The sequence below is a fragment of the Cydia amplana genome, chromosome 16, assembly GCF_948474715.1.
Source record: "Cydia amplana chromosome 16, ilCydAmpl1.1, whole genome shotgun sequence".
NCBI lineage: Eukaryota > Metazoa > Arthropoda > Insecta > Lepidoptera > Tortricidae > Cydia > Cydia amplana.
In genome coordinates this window covers 13,558,546-13,578,389 of record NC_086084.1, presented here as the reverse complement: position 1 = coordinate 13,578,389, position 19,844 = coordinate 13,558,546, and the positions used below count along the sequence as shown (strand labels likewise).

General features: G+C 39.7%; 1 protein-coding gene and 1 long non-coding RNA gene across 2 annotated transcripts in view; both read left to right on the top strand.

The window, feature by feature from the left end:
- LOC134655134 (uncharacterized) overlaps positions 1–19,844 on the top strand; it is a 154,579-nt gene that overhangs the window by 40,652 nt on the left and 94,083 nt on the right. The window lies entirely within an intron of this gene.
- LOC134655119 (hemocyte protein-glutamine gamma-glutamyltransferase-like) lies at positions 1,703–11,300 on the top strand. Its single transcript, XM_063510580.1, has 14 exons — positions 1,703–1,785; positions 2,282–2,412; positions 2,665–2,783; positions 2,895–3,027; positions 3,856–4,039; positions 4,780–5,000; positions 5,254–5,439; positions 6,005–6,224; positions 6,642–6,800; positions 7,305–7,425; positions 8,190–8,298; positions 9,990–10,150; positions 10,749–10,940; positions 11,208–11,300. Exons 1-14 carry the CDS (start codon positions 1,715–1,717, stop codon positions 11,298–11,300), a joined length of 2,100 nt encoding a protein of 699 aa, XP_063366650.1. The 5' UTR covers positions 1,703–1,714.

Sequence of the window (19,844 nt, the reverse complement as noted above, 5' to 3'; positions counted from 1 at the left end):
CTTTATTTACACTTCCCATCTATAATTGTAAACATCCTCATGTCTTAATGTGTTATTTGTAATTAGTGTTAAGTTATCTTAAATGGTCCTGAGACCAAAATGTATTTACAGGTTCTCATGTTTACCCTAATATCCTAATGAGATTTATTGTCTCCCTTATAAGCAGTACTACGTCCCAAATTAAATCAGTCTAGTTTGAAACGTCAAACTGTGTTTTACTCCACGCCACATAACAGTAGGTAAGTACCTAAGTGCGAAAAGGATTCGCAACTCGTGTCGATTTAAAACACTCCCTACGGTCGTGTTTCAATTTATCGCCACTCGTTACGAATTTTCTACTTTTCGCACTTGTATCATAATGTACTATTGTACCTAGAGATAAGTACTTGTTTTTGATGTTTTTCTTTAATAGTATGTGTAGATAGGTACTGATATATAGAATTACTTTTTGAAGCACTGTTTCGCGCATGTCTACAGTATACCATACCGGTAGGTATATGGATTGATTATTATTACCTATTATTTTAATATTAAATAAACTGACAACATATTACGTACTTCCATAATTTAATTAAAGATAATTATTTCCGTTACCTACATAAAAACATTATTGCCACAAATACCTTTAATATTTAACTGTTGCGGTAAACGGAAAAACTACCGGTAAAATTACCTCATTATACCTACTTTTTAACAAGCTTTTATTAGGTCGACCTGTATGTAACTAACTATGTAATGGAATCTTGCAAGTTAAATTTGATCCACTTCCCGGTTTCCGATTGAGCTGAAAATTTGCATACCCATGTCCCATTAATGTACATTAAGTCCGACTCACGCTTGACTGCACATTTCTAATAGGTTTTCCTGTCATCTATAGGTAAAGAACTATTTTTTGTATTTTTTTTTCAAAATTTTAGACCATGTAGTTTCGAAGATAAGGGGGGGGGAGGCATTTTTTGCCTATTTTCTTGAATAACTGCTAAACTATTTATTCTAAAATTAAAAAAATATATATATTTGAGATTCTTACAATGAGCTCTTTCATTTGATATGTAACACGATATAAGTATAGTTTGAAAAACTTTATTTTTTAATTTTCTCATTTACCCCCCCCAAAATGGCCTCCATATTTAAGATTAATTTCTTTACGTTACACGTCCATCTTTGGGTCACAAATTTACATATATGTGCCAAATTTCAACTTAATTGGTCCAGTAGTTTCGGAGAAAATAGTCTGTGACAGACGGACGGACAGACAGACAGACAGACGCACGAGTGATCCTATTGGGTCCGTTTTTTCCTTTTGAGGTACGGAACCCTAAATAAGTTTTTGGCAAAAATTTCATTTTTGGTACAAGCTTTTATCGCTGACTGGACTTTTCTTACGACAGACAACTAATCGAGACGATTCTAAAAACCCCTAACACAATTAGGTTGCGTTGTTTCATCACAGACTTCCTATGGCCACCTCCTGTCTCCATCATCAGATCAGCTCGATGGTACCATAATATTGCATTGTCACCCGACTTACATGTCTACAGGTATGCAAATTTTCAGCTCAATCGGAAACCGGGAAGTGGATCAAAAACTTGCAAGATTCCATTACATAGTTACATACAGGTCGACCTAATAAAAGCTTGTTAAAAAGTAGGTGTCCTTGCCGTTCAAAATGTAAAAAAAAATTTGTTGCCTTTTGTGCAGATATAACTGCATCATGGAGCCCCTGGTGGTCAACGAAGTTAATTTCTACCCTCGAGAGAACGCGAAGCTGCATCATACTGACAAGTAAGACATGTTACAATATTTTTATACTAGCGACCCGCCCCGGCTACGGCGGTTACGCACGGTCTAGATTGAGTTTAGAGCAATTATTTCATGAAACCGATGCTGCCAAAAATACGGTGGTGCGGGGGGACGAGTGAGCGAATCCCGTGCCGTGATTGGTCCGTTCAAAGACACGGACCAATCACGGCACGGGATTGACTCGAAGATGGAGTAAAACTACCGTATGAGTGGGGTGGTGGTGAGTGGTGAGGGGGTAGCGTTACTATGCTGTCTAGAGGATGTCTTGTCTGCGCGCACGGGTTACACAAAACCATTACAAATTATAAAATTATACATCTAAACCTTCGGGGGTGGTCGGGGCATCTCCATAAAAATGATTTTCGTTCTAAAAACGTGTTATTTAACTGTACAGCGAATTAAATAATTTAAATAAGTGACGTCACAAAGTTTATGACTCCCCCTCGCCCCTGTCACAACATGTCACGTTTTCTTGCAGGTATGAGCTGGTGAACGCGGAGGACTCGAAGGCGGCCATCTTGCGGCGCGGTCAGCTGTTCAAAGGCGAGGTCCAGTTCACCAGGCCCTACGATGAGGAGTCCGATCTTGTGCAGCTGGTCTTTACTTTCGGTATGTATGCTTGTGTACCTACCTAGCTTGTTCAGATATCTTTGATGCACAGTAAATAATGTTTGACGGTCCGAAGGTACGTCAAATCAAGTCGGTTGCACCAAACTACTTGTCATCGTTAAAGGGTTCGCTAAATTTTATTCCATGGAAAGTTTCATAGTAAACCGCCGCGCCGCGGCGCGCCAGGTGACGTTAATCAGTCTGTCAAGTGCGGATGGTGCAACTGGCACTAAGCCTCTTGTATTTTTGCAGGCGACTCACACTCGATGGAGACGACGGGCTCCATGTATCTGAAACGCGACGCGGTCGTCGAGAAGCACGCCTGGAGTGCACAACTCACCGACGTGCAGAATGACACGCTGTATATCGAGGTAGGCTGCTATAAGATTATTTAGACAATGACACAAATCGCAGTCCAAAAGTTTCAGTATTTACGAAATATACCTATATTTACGAGCCAACAAACATACGCCATGTTTCAGATATCAACTCCAGTGGACGTACCAGTTGGATGCTGGGCGCTGCAGGTGGTCACGCGCATCAAGAACTCTTCTGCGAGGGAGATCCACAACTGCAATCAGGAGTTCTACATCCTCTTCAACCCATGGAACCATGGTAAGTGGCCTATAGAAAAGTGTATGTTTTCACCTCTTAGGGCCACTTGGACCATTCACTAACCCGGGGTTAACCGGTTAAACCTGGAGTTACCATGGTTACCAGTACAACTTGACACTGGGTTAATGGTTTAACCAGTTAGCCCCGGGTTAGTGGGACGGTGCAAGTGGCGCTTACTAGTAAGAATCAATCACAATTCAGCAGGATCAAACAATTACACTTAATTAATCGGACCTCACAGACAATCCAACCTCTAGACATAGCATAGTCGCGCTACCCCCTCTGCCACACATACGGTAGCGTTACTCCATCTTCGAGTCAATCCCGTGCCGTGTTTGGTCCGTGTCTTTGAACGGACCAATCACGGCACGGGATTCGCTCACCTCGTCCCCCGGCACCCCCGTATTTTTGGCAGCATCGGTTTCATGAAAGAATTGGGCTAAGCTCAGTCTAGAGGTTGGATTGTCAGTGTCGGACCTCAAAGAAATCTTAACCTTTAACAGAACGTATGAAGTTTTAGGACAAATTTTTCGCGAACACATTATTTTTAATTTCGCACCTTTTTCTATAGACTCATCAACTTCTTGATCGACACAAATCTGTCCACAACATTTTAATCTTCGTTGTAAAATTTCACCTTCACTTTAAATAATGGCTGTCGAGTAGCGGAATTATCAGTAGGTACTGCTACATCTATTGTCAAGTAGCAGTACTGATAATTCCGCTACTCGATGCTAGATATCGACACTGAAAATAATAGTCTTTTTGGTACCAAAACTGATGTATGGAGTGAGCAATCTATGTATTTTTTTTCTCTTTATGCCACAGATGATCAAACCTACATGGAAGACAGCGCCTTACTCCAAGAGTATGTCCTCAACGACGTGGGCAAGGTATGGATGGGCCCCGTCAGAACCGAGCGTGGCAAGCCGTGGGTCTTCGGTCAATTCGATACTGATGTGCTGCGTGCAGTCATGTATATGCTTCAACGTTCTAAAATGCCATTCAAACAGTAAGACCATTTCCACATATTACTAGTGACTTTGTAAGACTTATTTATTAATAAAACAGAGATTAAATAACAAAATAGATAAATAAATTATAAATCTAGCCCTAAATTAGCCTGAGGCATTGTTCCGAGGACACTGGCCGCGTTCCCCCTCTGCTCAGTGAGGCTGAGTTTTTGTGTAAAAAATGCGCCAGCTCGTAGGTCGCCAGACACCCAGACTAGCTTGGTAGAAATTTCTTTTACTAGTTTTTTGGTGTCTGACGACCAAGGACCACATAATAAAATTATAGGAATTAATTGTAACGAAATTAATTGTCCTCCTCCTCCTTGCGTCGTATTCCTCAATATTGAGGGTATTATTGTATCACTTTCTCTTTTATGATCTTTCTTCAACTCTTTCTGTCTTTGGCGGTGTGGAGAGCCATGTGAACTGTGGAGTCGAGAGCGGTGCGGATCTGGTCAGACCAATCGTATTGGACCAATGTATAGTATATTGAATGCAAATAAAGAAATGAATGAATGAATGACTGCGTCCACGTCCAGGTCTTTTCCCTCTATAAACTAACGGCGTTATTCATAAATGGCTGCTAACTTAATCAGTTGATGATCGTCGTTTGTCCCTATCTGTCGTCATGCCATAGAGAGGGACAAACGACGATCATCAGCTGATTAACTTAGCAGACGTTTATCAATAACGCCGTAATTACTCGTAAGGTCGTAAGTAAAAACGTATTTTTTTTTAGATTCGGCGATCCAATCCGTCTTTGCCGCACCATCTCCAGAATGGTTAATGACGAGGACGGGGACGGCGGCGTATTAATAGGAAACTGGAGTGGGGATTATGAAGACGGCACGGCGCCTTTTAATTGGACGGGCTCCGTTGATATTATGGAGGAATATCTCAGGACGAAGAACAGTGTGGCATATGGGCAGTGCTGGGTGTTTGCTTGCGTTACTACCACGGGTAAGGGCTGAGCATAAGCTGCATAAGAAGCCGACACAATCCTATTCATCGTGATATATTTAAGAGTTCAACGCATGTCGGTGGAGCGATTTCCATGTGTGCCTTCTCTTCGACAGCCTAATACGGCACGAAATTTAGTTTTTTCCTTTAGATACTTGATCCATCTCCTTGGTCTCCCTTTCTTCCTCTTTGCTTCAACTCTCCCTTCAACAACAACAATAAAAACACATTGTACCATTCTTTTTTATTCCAGTATGTCGTGCCCTCGGTATTCCCTCCCGCGTAGTCACCAATGTGGTGTCAGCCCACGACACGGACGGCTCACTTTCTATAGACAAGTACTACAACGAGGCCATGGATGACACCTCAGGAGATGACTCCATCTGGAACTTCCATGTCTGGAATGACGTGTGGATGGCAAGGCCTGATCTTCCTTCAGGTAAGTCATAAAATAATAGGTGAGGTAGCTAGAGTTTTATCCATAGAACATGCAGGCCGCGTAGCCAACCTGCCAATCGCTAACGCTCCGTAGCAATCGAAACGCAAATGTCACTGTCGCACTGATATGGAAGAGTCATAGAGAGACACAAAGCGTTTCGCTGTCGAAGCGATAGCGAATATTAAATTGTACACCGGGACTTAATCGCGTATCTAAGTTTTAAGATTTACCTCCGACGTTTCAAGGACGGCGTTGTCCCCGTGGTCCCAGTGTACAATTTAATAATGTGTAAAAATCGTGAAAGTTTAAATCAGTGCGATAGCGATTTTCACCTTGGCTGGGCCGGCTGTTTTGTTGTCAGTTATTTTACCTTTAGATCTCTTTGCCATGATCTTTTTCATTTGACACTTTAGAACCGCTTTTGCACTTTAATCAGGGACACAGGATTTATCATGACGACACAGCGGGGGACCAACATGTATGAGATTGTATGGAGTCGCTTTTCTACTACAGTCCGTCGACCATATCGGCGTTTAATAATATGACCTTCTGTTTTAACTCGTAGGCTACGGCGGCTGGCAGGCCATCGACGCAACTCCTCAGGAGGAGTCAGAAGGGAAGTGGCAGTGCGGTCCGGCGTCGCTCGAAGCCATCAAGCAGGGCGAGTTGGGGATGAATTACGATGTACCCTTCGTCCTGGCTTCAGTCAACGCTGACGTGTTACGCTGGCGAGAAGACCCGGATTCAGAGCTGGGATATTCAGTAGTCGAAACTGAAAAAGATCTGTAAGTCCGTCATATATCTAGCGACGATTAATGAGAAGTCACTATGACAATTCAAATGTGCCACGAAAATCGGGTCTCTGGTCATACATATCTGGCACGGCCGTGCCCCCGCCAATATGAGATCTTCTTTTTTCTTTAAACTGCTATATATACTGTGGATCTTATTTTGATAAAGTTTGACATATTGAAATCATATTTAGCCTGGGCTCATTGGTGGTAAAATCCTATCTGGTTATAACTCCACTGTAATATGACTATTAATTGCCTATCACTTTTTCCTGTCACAACGACTCAACGCACAGCTCTCCAGACAAATAGTTTCGTTCCGAACGCTATTGAATACCCCTCTGGAGGCTCCTCTTCATTGGTAAAAACGTTCCTGATAGACACCACTCATTAAATCTACTTTTTCAACAGCGTCGGGCAAATGGTGCTTACGAAAAAGCCCTTGGTCTTTGATCCTCTGGGAGACGAGGACTGCGAGGACATCACGGACCAGTACAAGTATTGCGAGGGCTCCACCGCCGAGCGCGTAGCACTTATGAATGGTGTATCCCGGTCTGAGAGGGCTAAGATGTAGGTGAAGTTTACTTTACTACTGTAGCTGTAATAATTGACACAGAACCAAATTCTTTCCTAAAGATAGAAGAGGTTTTTCCTTATACTTTTATTGGCCCTAAGTAGGAGGCCCTTGCTAAGTCATAATTCAACTATACAAAGGAAAGCCTCAAACGTCGCAAATATGCGACACTAGGTAGTAGCAACATATTTGCAGCGTTTGGGGTCGAAACCCTGGGAGCGTGAGGACCTAGCGCGCGTAACCTCTATAAAGAGTTGTCAAATCGCCTTATAGAGGTTTCTGGTGACCAGACGAGGGCTGGCCAATATTTTGCCCAGCAGATCAGCATTGCCATCCAGCGGGGCAATGCGGCCAGCCTTCTGGGCACTGAGCCTACCGAGCGACTACGATTTAGGCCAAATGTTTTATTTATACGTATTTCATTTAAGTGTTAAGTGTGTGTATTTAAGTGTATTATGTTTTCTAAATAAATACTTTGTTTTTACTATACTTTGTTTCAGATGTTACGAGTTAGCGAGTAAAGTCAAGAGCGACATGTCGTTCAAGCTGCGTGATATCGACGCCGTTGCTATTGGAAACGACTTCCGCATCGTTGTGGACATTGATAACAAGTCCGACGAGGTAAGCCCTCCTTTGCTTGAAGCAGAAATCCACTCCACAGATCTCAATATTGTCCGCTTGACAACTAATCCCAGGAATTGACGTAGGCTCTAGTTTTTACGTAAGCGACTGCTATCTGACCTTCCAACCCAGAGGGGAAACTAGACATAGATTAGTCCGGTTTCCTCACGATGTTTTCTTTCACCGAAAAGCAACTGGTAAATATCAAATTATATTTCGTACATAAGTTCCGAAAAACTCATTGGTACGAGCCGGGGTTTGAACCCGCGACCTCCGGATTGAAAGTCGCACGCTCTTACCGCTAGGCCACCAGCGCTTCGATTTATACCTTCTCCGTCGAATGAATTTTGCAGTTACTTAGTGAAATTAGTCGACAATATACATGGCGTAGCGTGAACTAATCTAGCCGTGGGCGAAAACCACATCTGCGAGGCTCTTTTCAATGTGTTTCCCCAAGGTAATAAAAAGGTTGGCTTTGCGAGGCCCCCCTAAGTACGAGGCCACGCCACGCCGCTACGCCACTGACAATATGGGGCATTATCTATGAAAAGGGACCTTATTGTCGATGGCGCTTACGCCGCACAGCGTCGCGGGGCATTATATTTATATCGGAGCATCGTTAATAATGGCGTAACCGCCATCGACAATAAGGTCCCTTTTCATAGATAACGTCACTTATATCGTATTCCTACAGCATACAATTTGCTGTTAGGTCTTGCCCTTGAGACTCAACTGAGCAGATAAAATCAAGGCATTGGTTTTAGCCGCGAAACATCAAGACCGTACTGACAGTGAACAGCGTGTTCTACAACGGAGTTCGAGCGGACCTGATTAGGACGGTGCAAAAAAAGATATTTGTCGGACCTAAGCAACGTAAGTTCTAAGTTCCTTTAAAAGTATAACTAGCGACCCGCCCCGGCTTTGCACGGGTTAACAAATTATACACAAACCTTCCTCTTGAATCACTTTATCTATTTAAAAAAAACCGCATCAAAATCCGTTTCGTAGTTTTAAAGATCTAAGCATACATAGGGACAGACAGCGGGAAGTGACTTTGTTTTATACTATGTAGTGAAGTCGTCCTACTTTCTACGACCAACTACAACTACGACCTAAGTCAAGCTAACTCTTCCCTGGCAGGCCACAAAATGTCTACTTTGTCGGGAATGTGACGCGTACCTTAATAACTTTCAGAAATCTTAGACTGATATCGACCGGGATATGAACCGTGATTACCTTTTGTATTGTTTTCGAGCTCCCGATATTTCGACATAGTTACCTGCATCTTGTTCACGGGTACAGCTTGGAAAAAAAACCGGCCAAGTGCGAGTCGGACTCGCGCACGGAGGGTTCCGCACCACCAACAAAAAATAGAGCAAAACAAGCAAAAAAACAAGCAGAAAAAACGGTCACCCATCCAAGTACTGACCCCGCCCGACGTTGCTTAACTTCGGTCAAAAATCACGTCTGTTGTATGGGAGCCCCACTTAAATCTTTATTTTATTCTGTTTTTAGTATTTGTTGTTATAGCGGCAACAGAAATACATCATCTGTGAAAATTTCAACTGTCTAGCTATCACGGTTCGTGAGATACAGCCTGGTGACAGACGGACGGACGGACGGACGGACGGACAGCGGAGTCTTAGTAATAGGGTCCCGTTTTTACCCTTTGGGTACGGAACCCTAAAAAGAGTAGAAATTAAAAAGTGACAACACTGTAGTGTCGTCCCGTTTTTTTATATAAATTGGTTTGAAAGGGACGCTACAATGTTGCCACTTTTTAATTTCTACTCTTTTTTGCCAAGCTGTAACTGAAGGAAGCGGGCGGGGGCGGGTGGATGTTCGGGTCGATATAAAACTAACCGTGAATCATTCAAAACTGTTATTCCAGAAATCTTGTTATTGATGTACCGTTGAATTTAAAGATAAGATATCAAACGTTATTATCATGCCAAATACCGGCTTCTAAGCTTAATCAGAAGTGTTAACCTCCTAAGGCCCAAGGTCCTACCTATAGTACCTACTCAGTTCGATGTAATTTAAACCATGTTCAATTGAAACAGAGTCGCTTTTGCTTTGTTTCGTTCAATTTTCAAACAACGCAAAATCAACTCTATATACTACTATTTAGGTTCAAATTTCAGTGGCAAATTTTGGATGTTTCATTTGTATGGCTGGGCCTTAGGGCAACCCCACATCTAGAGTCGGACCAAAAAAAGTCTGCAGCGGATTTGATAGCCCACGTAGTGCAAGTGTTGTTCATACGTCATAATTTCATAGAAGTTTGACGTTTAAAATAACACTTGCACTGCGTGAGCTATCAAATCCGCTGCAGACTTTTCTTGGTCTGACTCTAGCGTCTTTCGAGCGTCGGCGTCTGGTCAGCGCTATGGAAAATGACGTCGCGTCGTCGTTGCGTCGAGCAGCGGCCATAGAGTTGTAGACGCCGACGCTCGAAAGACGCTAGATGTGGGGTGGCCCTTAAGAGGATAAATAAAATAACGTCACGTTCCCGACATTCTATCACAATATCGCAACTTACCATCATTTTCAACTTCCTCCAGACGAAGAAATCGTCATCGACGTGACAGCCGAAGATTATCTGCCGAAGTTGGTGGAGTACTGCAACATGAAGATATCCGCCATGGCCTTGGTTGATGAGACGAAGCAGTGCTGGGCGAACGACGACGATTTCCGAGTAAAGAAACCAGTCATTAACATCAAGGTAAAACTTACCTCATCATATCAGCCTTTTATCGCCCACTGCAGAGCATAGGCCTCTCTTCCAGTACGCCACTTGTCCCGGTCATGAGCCAATCTCATCCAGAAGTGACCCGCAATCTTCCGAATGTCGTGCACCCAACGAGCCACCGGACGCCAGGCACTCCTTATCTATAAATTTCCAACAAATCAACTATAAATTACCTAAAATTGTACCTAAGTAATGACTTATTGTGTTTCTTGACGTTCTTATTCATGAAAGTTACTGGATTAAAAGTCGGTTGCGCCAAACTTTAGTCATCGATCGTTAAAGAGTTCGTTAAATTTTATTGTATCGAAAGTTTCATAGTAAAGCGCCGGGCCGCGCCGGCTGACGTTGATCAGTCTGTCATGTGCGGATGTTGCAACTGGCACTACGTATCACGGGGAACCTTATACACAAGGTCCCATTCTCACAGTGAAACTATAAGGCTTGTATATCGTCTTAAAAAAGTCTTCTACTGTTTCCTAATCAGAACATTCCGAATATGCCTTTAAAAGGATCGCCACTATTTTTTTACACCTTTTTGTGTTTGACCTGCTGATTTTTTTTTGTCTTCCAGTTCAACGAAGATCTAGTAATGGACCAACCAAGCGAAGCGTTCCTGTCCTTCTTGAACCCCCTGGACCAGACATTGACCGGCTGTGAGTTCCGTGTCACCTCGCCCGGCCTCACCGGCCGGACCGTGCGGGTCCCGGCTGAAGAAATCCCGGCCAAAAAGCGGGTGGTCGCTAGCCTCCAAGTTACACCTAATGTGAGTACAATACAATACAAAATACTCTCATAGAAGAATATAATACTATATAGTCCTCCCTATTATTGCTTTCGGCGACGAAAAGTCACGTGACTATTTCGATATATTGGCGTTTTCTATCAGTGATGGTCATCTTAGCTATGTCCCCAGGTCTCGTCGGAGACTGTAAGGCAACTAGTCGGGTAGATGCCAGACTCTAGACTCCATCTAGTTCGTACAAATTGAAGAGTTAGTTAATCAACTCTTATTTATGATTTTCTGTTTCAGACACTTGGCAAGATCCACGTAGTGACGACATTCACGTCGAACGAGCTGAAGGAGATCAGCGGGGCCGCCACCGTCAATGTACTCGAGGGCTAAAATATGACGTTATCTATGAAAAGGGGCCTTATTGTCGATGGCGCTTACGCCATTAATAACGATGCTCCGATATAAATACAATGCCGCGCGACGCTGTGCGGCGTAAGCTCCATCGACAATAAGGTCCCTTTTTATAGATAATGCCCCAAATATGTACAGTTCCTGTCCATAATATTCCACATAAGTCATGGAAAGAGACTTTGCCACAGTGTAAAAAGTAACAGAGGACCGACGCCTATGTTTTTTGCGTAAATTTTACACATCTGCCCAACAATTAAAACATTTCAAATAAGCCACGCTAGCCCTGTAAGTAGTACCGAGCTACTAACAGATGGCGATGTATGCAGCTCGGGTGGCGATGTATGCAGTTTTGGGCTTGACTCAACTAACCAAGTGTGGGTTAATTATTGTAAAAAATAAGGACCGAAGGTCAGTCAGAGTTAGTCCAAGACAAGTCTGCAACGATTTTGATAGCACACGCAGTGAAAGTGTTATTTATACGTCATAATTTCATAGAAGTTTGACGTTAAAATAACACTTGCACTGCGTGCGCCATCAAAATCGTTGCAGACTTATCTTGGTCTAACTCTAAGAGTTTTGTTGTAGTTTAATATAAAAAATAAAACAATACTAAATATAAAAACAAATGTTTATTCTCAATTCCCGTACATCCACTTTTACTTACACAAGACACAAGTTGACTATTTTGTTCTCGAACCTATTGAGCGAAAATAGACCTTAGTGTCTAAAGAATACAGTGCAAAAAATACTCAAACCTGTAAGAATAATATTAAAAAGTTTAATTTTCCCTTAACTTTCATGCGGGATCAAATTGGTGGCTCTTACGGCATTTATAGTCAACTGCAGAGATAGTTAACCCCCCTGTCAGTTATCCCTGCAGCTGACAGTACATAATATAGGGACAACTCCAATAATAACTTTAAACCATAATTAATGTAAAATGTTAGTCGATCTAAGAACAGGCCGCGTAGCCAACGTGCCAATCGCTAACGCTCCGTAGCGATCGAAACGCAACTGTCACTGTCACACTAATACAGAAGAGTGATAGAGAGACCCAAAGCGTTTCGTTATCGAAGCGATAGCGATTGTCACCTTGGCTAAGCCGGCTGGTCTACAATCGCTCAATTAGTTTCATACAAGCCCATTCTTAAGCTAAAGGAAATAAAAAGTAATAACATAATGTTCTTGATCCACCACGGACCAAAATCACATCTAGATCTCTCAATATTTCTAACTTTTATTTAAACCTCGTAAGATCCTACCTATAATACTTCTTCAGGTCGATGAAATTTAAATCATATTCAATTGGAACAGAGTCGCTTTTGCATTGCCAGTGGCCAATTTCAGTGGCAAATTTTGGATTTTTTATTTGTATGGCTGGGCCTTAGGAGGTTAAGGTAAACACTACGGGTTACTTTGCATAAGGTATATCTATTGATAAATGTGGCTGCGGGACAAGTGTAGCTGGCGGTCACATTAAGAGGCAACAGGAGTGGTCATTTCTCCATACAAACGTACTCGACTGTTTCCTCCGTGGGTTTTGAAGCTAGAGCAATGATTTTTTCAACACAGATTAATATTGTCAATATCTGTGTCGGACCGTTTTGCTTTTTTTGATATTTTTGTTTTTTAAGGCGCTAGAGGCCAAAAATGGCCAAAATGGCCTAATTGACTATGCCGCAATGAGAGGCGTAGTATTCAAAACTGATATCAATTAGCCATAAAAGCAAAACGGTCCGACACAGATAATTTCATAATCATTTAGATTTCCAAATTTGGTTACGATTGGTTAAGTTTTGGAGGAGGAAACAGTCGAGTAGAAACCTCGATTTTAGAGATTTTTACGCAGGATTTTTCGCCTTGTCCTTATCGCACTAGTTTTAGGAGCCGCTTCCGTTAGCGAGACGGGTATATTTACCTAAAATATTTAAATCTCAGCTCCTGTTTCGTCTTAAGGCCTGTGGCCTGTTTACACATTGATGAACACTAATCAATGTGTAAACATGCCACCCTACACTAGCATCTCCGAGCGTTAGCGTCTAGTCAACTGTATGGAAAATGGCGTCGCTGCGCAGTTGCGCCAACGTTGCGTCAAGCAGAACCCATAGAGTTGACTAGACGCCGACGCTAAATGTGAAGGCCGACCATACCGTATGCCAAACTTACCCGTATTTACCCTATTTTATCTTTGCAGCTTTCATTAAACGAAAATAATGTACTAGAGTTATTTTGGTCCATTATCTCCGGATATACAATACATAATATAACCATCACACTTAAATACCTTGAACCAAAATAGACAAGGAATGATCAGTTACTTACAGATTAGGTAGGTTGTTACAATAATTGAGACAAATTGGATAATTTTGCTTTAAGTAAAAGACAAAATACTGAATGACAACTTTTCACATGTTTTACCATATTTGGCATTTTTGTCAAAAGACAGAAATTGTGTACCGAAGAGCTGGCAGCTTTCTCGCGCAGCGTATTAGCCTCGCAATACAGCGGGGAAATGCTGCCAGCGTCCTCGGTACCATGCCAAAGGGGTCCAATTTTTTAGATTTATTTTAATTTTATTTAGTATTAGTTTTTCGTTTTAATTTAGTTTTATTTAGATAAGTTAGTTTTTTTATGTACAATTACCTGTAAATGATCTTGGTATTAATAAATAACTTTAAAGCAAAACTATTTCTGAATTAATGTGTCGTTTCAAAGCAAAAAGTACCACTTTTTCGCTCGCCATTAAGGACGTTTTGACAGGCTATTCGTATAAAGATACAAGCAAAACTCGTCCTTACGGTAAGTGACAGAGTGGGACCTTTGACAAGACTTCGACACATATTATATATGTAAACCTACATAATATCATGTTTAATGTGACTTCATAAGGAACTGTAAGGACGGTCAACATAATTCATAAATATAAATTGTCGCAGAAAAATCCATTGAACAGGTATATATAGGCGAACTTTGGTCTGTTATAAATTACATAATAGCCCCAGTACCCTTACCACGAGTCACTGACAGTGTCAACATTGACATATAAGTACGCTAACTTCTGCGTAATTTACTTTCACTCGTCTCATCTCGCTTGCACTAATATGTCAGTACGAGCGAGACGGATAGAAAGTAAGTTACATAGCCGTTAGCGTATATGTCAGTTTTGACACTGTTAGTAACTCGTGGTAGGGGTACAATTAAAAAGATACTAACGCACAGCCAATATACCACAAGTTCAGTGAATTCTTCCATTTTTACCTTATTTCTAAGACCGTTATGGTAATAAGAAAATTCAAAATTTGATTTTAATATCTTTTCAATGGATTTTCGGGACATTATATTGGCATAATATTTATAGACAAAACAACAACTTTCCAACACACACCGTTTAAACAAAATACCAAAAACCAAAAAAGAAATGAATAAATAGTCAATTTAAAAGTAAATTGTGATCATATTAGTTATAGTAATACTCTCAAATTAGATAATTTAGATTAGAATATTCAAAAAAATATAAGATAAAAAGTTTGTATGCATGAAAATTGATTTACACATAATTTTGGGTTCTAAATACACATTCAAATCTTTATTTATTCGAAATACATTACCATGTCCTATTCCAGCCAAATTTTGTACATAAATTCTAAACCACAATTTCACAATAAGGCGCAAATTTGTTTTGTAAGAAATCAACAACAGGCTTTCTAGAAATGAGGCGCCTCGGTTATTAGAAAATAACTGTAATTTGGTAGAGCCTTCTGTAAGATCAATATTATGAATATGAGAAAGAAAACCATTAGATCAGATTTTGCCAACGTTGGCGAGACAGCAAATCAGGCAGCATGCCTTAACAATAATTCAATCTCGGTCATTTTGCCATGAAACTATACACAGAATGACTTTATTAGTTATTTCATCCAAAAAAAAGTTCCGAACCCCTGGATTAAAAAAAATGAGCGGATAGATTTACTCTTGACATATCCAGGTACTTATACAAGATAAAAAAAACATACAACTAAATTGATAACCTCCTCCGTTTAGATTTGGAAGTCGGTAAAAAAGAGGACTATCTAGATATTAAATAAATATCTGAAATTGAATTTTTGTTCTTTATATATAAATTATTAATTATTATTTTAAAAACCGAGCCTCGCCATTTCTTTACTCTGACACAAGTTTGGATAAATTAAAATGCAACAGTGGACTTAACAAAAAATATATTACTTAGCTTAAATATACTTTGAATTATAACCTTAATCCTTTTCTTGGCAATGATCTCAAAAGGGGTCTCTATTGTTTCCCAAAAACTTTTAAGTCATAATGTATTTGTTTGCCCGCATTTTCGTTAGTCATAATTCATTTGGTTCCGAAACGCGTCAGTTTTCAGGATTGTCATAAAACAAACCTAACCTAACCTATCTATAGGATAACCTTACGAAAATCCTGAAAAGTTAACGGTTTCAGTTTTATGACTAATGATAATATGACAAAAAAAAAAAAAAAACCAGAAGGTATTTTGAGTAGATACTATACTACCCAAGAAGTCTAAAATACATAGGTATTTATTTTACTTTTTAGAAACGTAGAAGAAACGAGATTATAAGAGAACATTACAAAGGCAATATGAATGGTACCTTTTGATAAAAAATAACGTAAGTAGCATGTTTGAAAAGCGGCAGGTATAGCTCTATTATTTGAAGCAGTATGTTTAGGAAAAGGAATAAGTACAGTGAGACATGACTTTACAAATAAATGACAAACAATACAATGCGAAACAAACTCAAAAGATTCACGATTTTTTATTATTTTTTTATTGAGTTTTTTTTATTGCTGTAGGATACATATCCTACCTAACTTCTTGCCACCCGCCTGCCCAGAGATCTATAAAAAGGTCACTCATTTCATTATAAATGGAATTCTTCTTTTGAACAAACAAAATTGAATTTGCCTTGTCGTTTTGACGTGCGGCTTGAGTTTATAAAAGATACAAGTATTTTTTAATTGTTTGCAAATATCTTTAGTACTATCGCCCACACTGTTAACTGGCAGTTCGTAAAACTTATTACAAAAGGCATAAGGTCCACCGATGGACAGTTAAGAGTGTTGTTGTTTGTACCTGTATAGGTACCCGCCGCCACTGTATAGGTAGCCGTATGGCTACCATCAGTTTGGCACTGACATAAACGCCGTCGAGAACGTAATTTACTTTCTATACATCTCGCTTGTACTCGCATATTAGTGCAAACGAGATGTATAGAAAGTAAATTACGTTCTCGATAGCGCAAATGTCAGTTTTGACACTGTCAGTGACTTACGGGACGGGCTTTAGTCGCAAATGGGGATACAAATACGTTTTGTGACAAGAAAAGGGTTAAAGGCGTAGTTACATTACATAATACTTAGGGCTATACAAATCCTCATACAGTAGACAAAAAAGACCTTAAGTATGACGCAGTGTATTTGGTTAAAAACGAGTCAAACTGTACATAACGATGATAAATAAAATGTCGGTAATTATCAACGATTCATAAAATAGTGACTATTTTGTTGTTTCATAATATTCGGAGGGACCATTATGCAATGGAACACTGTAGTGTAATGACGCGTTTATACCATCTACGTTCTAGGCTGATTTTTATTGTTGTGGATTTTTTTTGTCAGATTTCGATAAAATTGGATGGATAGAGTTCCCTATTCTGTACAATATGTTATAAGGGCAATTTTACCATGTCCTTAAAAAACTTCCTCTAAGTTACGATAAGTCTTCGTAACTTTGAGGAAGTTTTCGTAACTCAACGGAAAGTTATATTATTTTTTTTTCGGAAAAAAAGATTTCGCGTTGATTCCGCTTAGAATGAGCATTTATATCCAGATAAATTTTATCCAAAATTAACCGAAAAATTTGAAAAAATTTTATAAAAATCGCTTCTTCTAATAATCGTACGATGCCGCTCTGGCGTTATATTTTGTAGTCACTGAATTGTCGAAGCGCCATCTACATCAGCTAGCTGTCAAACTCTTAGCAAGATTTTTTCTTCTTTACTTTACACATCGCTTGCATCACTGTTGTAAACTAATCAATATTTATCTGTCTTTTTAAAAAATGGAATTCAATATAAAAGTTCACAGTTTAGAAATTTCTCTGAGTTACATTACTTCAGTGTATTTTTTTGTAATAGTTATCGTATCCTTTAATTTCTCTCGAGTGTGACTTCTAATAAACTCCCTAGAGATTAACCAAAGTTTGTAAAAAGTTGCATTATAAGTTAATGCGTTTGCTAATGTCTAATATCGTTGTTAATAAATAAATCCTGTACTTATTCAACTTTTAGAGCAGAGACACAAGAAAAGCGTATATCTAAATATATAAAATATTACATAGATGTCATAGAACTCATAGATCCATAAACATCGCGTTACATAGATCCTAAAATAGAATAAAATTGAAACATCAAAATAAAAATGTAAACCAGAATTGAACTATGGAAGATTGTTTTTAGGAAATTCCACCCCTAAAGGGATGAAAGTTAAAGTTTTAAAAGATTTTTAGGCGGGCAAAATCGCAGGCAGAACTAGTTGGCTATAATAACCTGATAAATACATTATTTAGGTATTATTTGACAATACGAGTATAATCTAAAGTAGTACCCAGTACCCACCGCGTATATGACATTACATATATACTTCGTTTTTATAAAAAATATGGTTGTCTGTAAAGTCGGTTTACGGACGATAATTTTGCGTGATGACGTCATAAGAAAACATTTATGAAAAATTGCATACTTTTATTCAAAAATTGAATTGAATTATTATTCAATTATTATCGTGGCCGTAACGTTACCATGGAGATTTGTCCACAACGTTACCATGGACTGTCCACAACGTGACACTTTTTCGTGCATGCTATCGGTGTTCATCGATTTATAAGACGTTATCACGTCAAAACATGGTAAACAATCTTGAGGTGTCTTTAACCCTTTAACCGCCAGAGTCTGATATATAAGACAAAGGTCTGATTTGGTTTTTACAGCACATTTATAACTCCCGTAACTATGCCAACCTTACTCTGCGTGGTACAATTACTGTCGGTGGCGACACGACCACGCTCGATCAAAAATTGCTGGCGGTTAAAAGGTTAAATAAGTCACAGCAAATATGTAACAATTATATACCACATATGATCACATTATTTTTGTTTTCATAAGTAATATTTACAATTTTTTAAACCGTTGTTCAATAAAACGACACGTCAAGAGTTACCCTTTTTCTAATGCTAAAAATCGAAGTATAGTTCCCACACCAATTGAAACAAAAATTGTTGTACTTAATCTGAATCTGATCACATAAAATACGTTTCTATTATGTCTCTACTCTGTAGAGTCAGCAGCAGAAGTTGCTAAGCGGGCGAGGTGTTCAAAACGATCTTGACGCGACTTTATTGTTAAGAGAATAAGAGCGTGTCAAGGTAATTTTGAACACCTCGCCCGCTTAGCAACTTCTGCTGCTGACTGTACCTTTTGACTACCACAATCGGCAGCTATTCGCTAGAGTATTATGGTAACACCTATTTATATTATTTTCTTACTCTAACAGATAGCTGCATCCTGCTTTTACAAGACTGTAGATCCGTAAGACTAGGTTTTAGTAAAACAATAATTATTTATTTGTTCTTATTTACAGTTTATCATCTTTATATACTGACATTAATGGCGACTGTGTAATTCAAAAGGCATAATTATTGCTCTCTCTACAAACAAAGATTGTATGAAAAAAGTGTAAGAAAACCCGTGCCTTCTATAGTTCGTTTTTTTAGCATTAGAAAGAACTTGAAAGAAGGGAAGCGATTTTGACATGTCTTTTAATTGAAAAACACTTTAAAAAAAATCAATAACTATTACTTATGAAAGCAGAAGACTATAAAAGATCGTATTAGATTCATAATTGTTACATATTTACCGTAACTTATTTATAAAATGTGTTTTTCAATTATAAGACACATCAAGATTGTTTACCTTATTTCTAATGCTAAAAAAACTAACTATAGTATGACAACCGAAAATAGATGGCGCTGTACAGTGCATTGTCTTTTAAACCGGTACCCAACTGAATTCCAACAGTCAGGAATCTCAAAGGGCCTACTACGAAATACGTTCGACGTGCTGCCTCCCTGTCACACTTAGGTACAAATTTACAAGTGCGACAGAGAGGCAACACGTCGAACGTGGTTCGCGGTAGGCCCTCTGTTAGGGAGCGTGCATGAACTGTAGGGGGCAGCACAGGAGCTGTCAGATTTTTGGCGCGAGGCGTAAATATGAAGTTTATGCTTCCGATGTAGCCCAAAAGATGGCAGAACCTACTACGTATCCACAAGAAAACGTACGAGTAGGGTAGATGGCAGCACTTGCTTTGGAGTGAAGTGTCAATGTACATGTTTACGTTTCCAATTCAGGCCAAAAGATGGCAGACCCTCCAACGCGCACGGCCCCTATAGTAGTGAGGTATACATCACACTTCCGTTTCTAT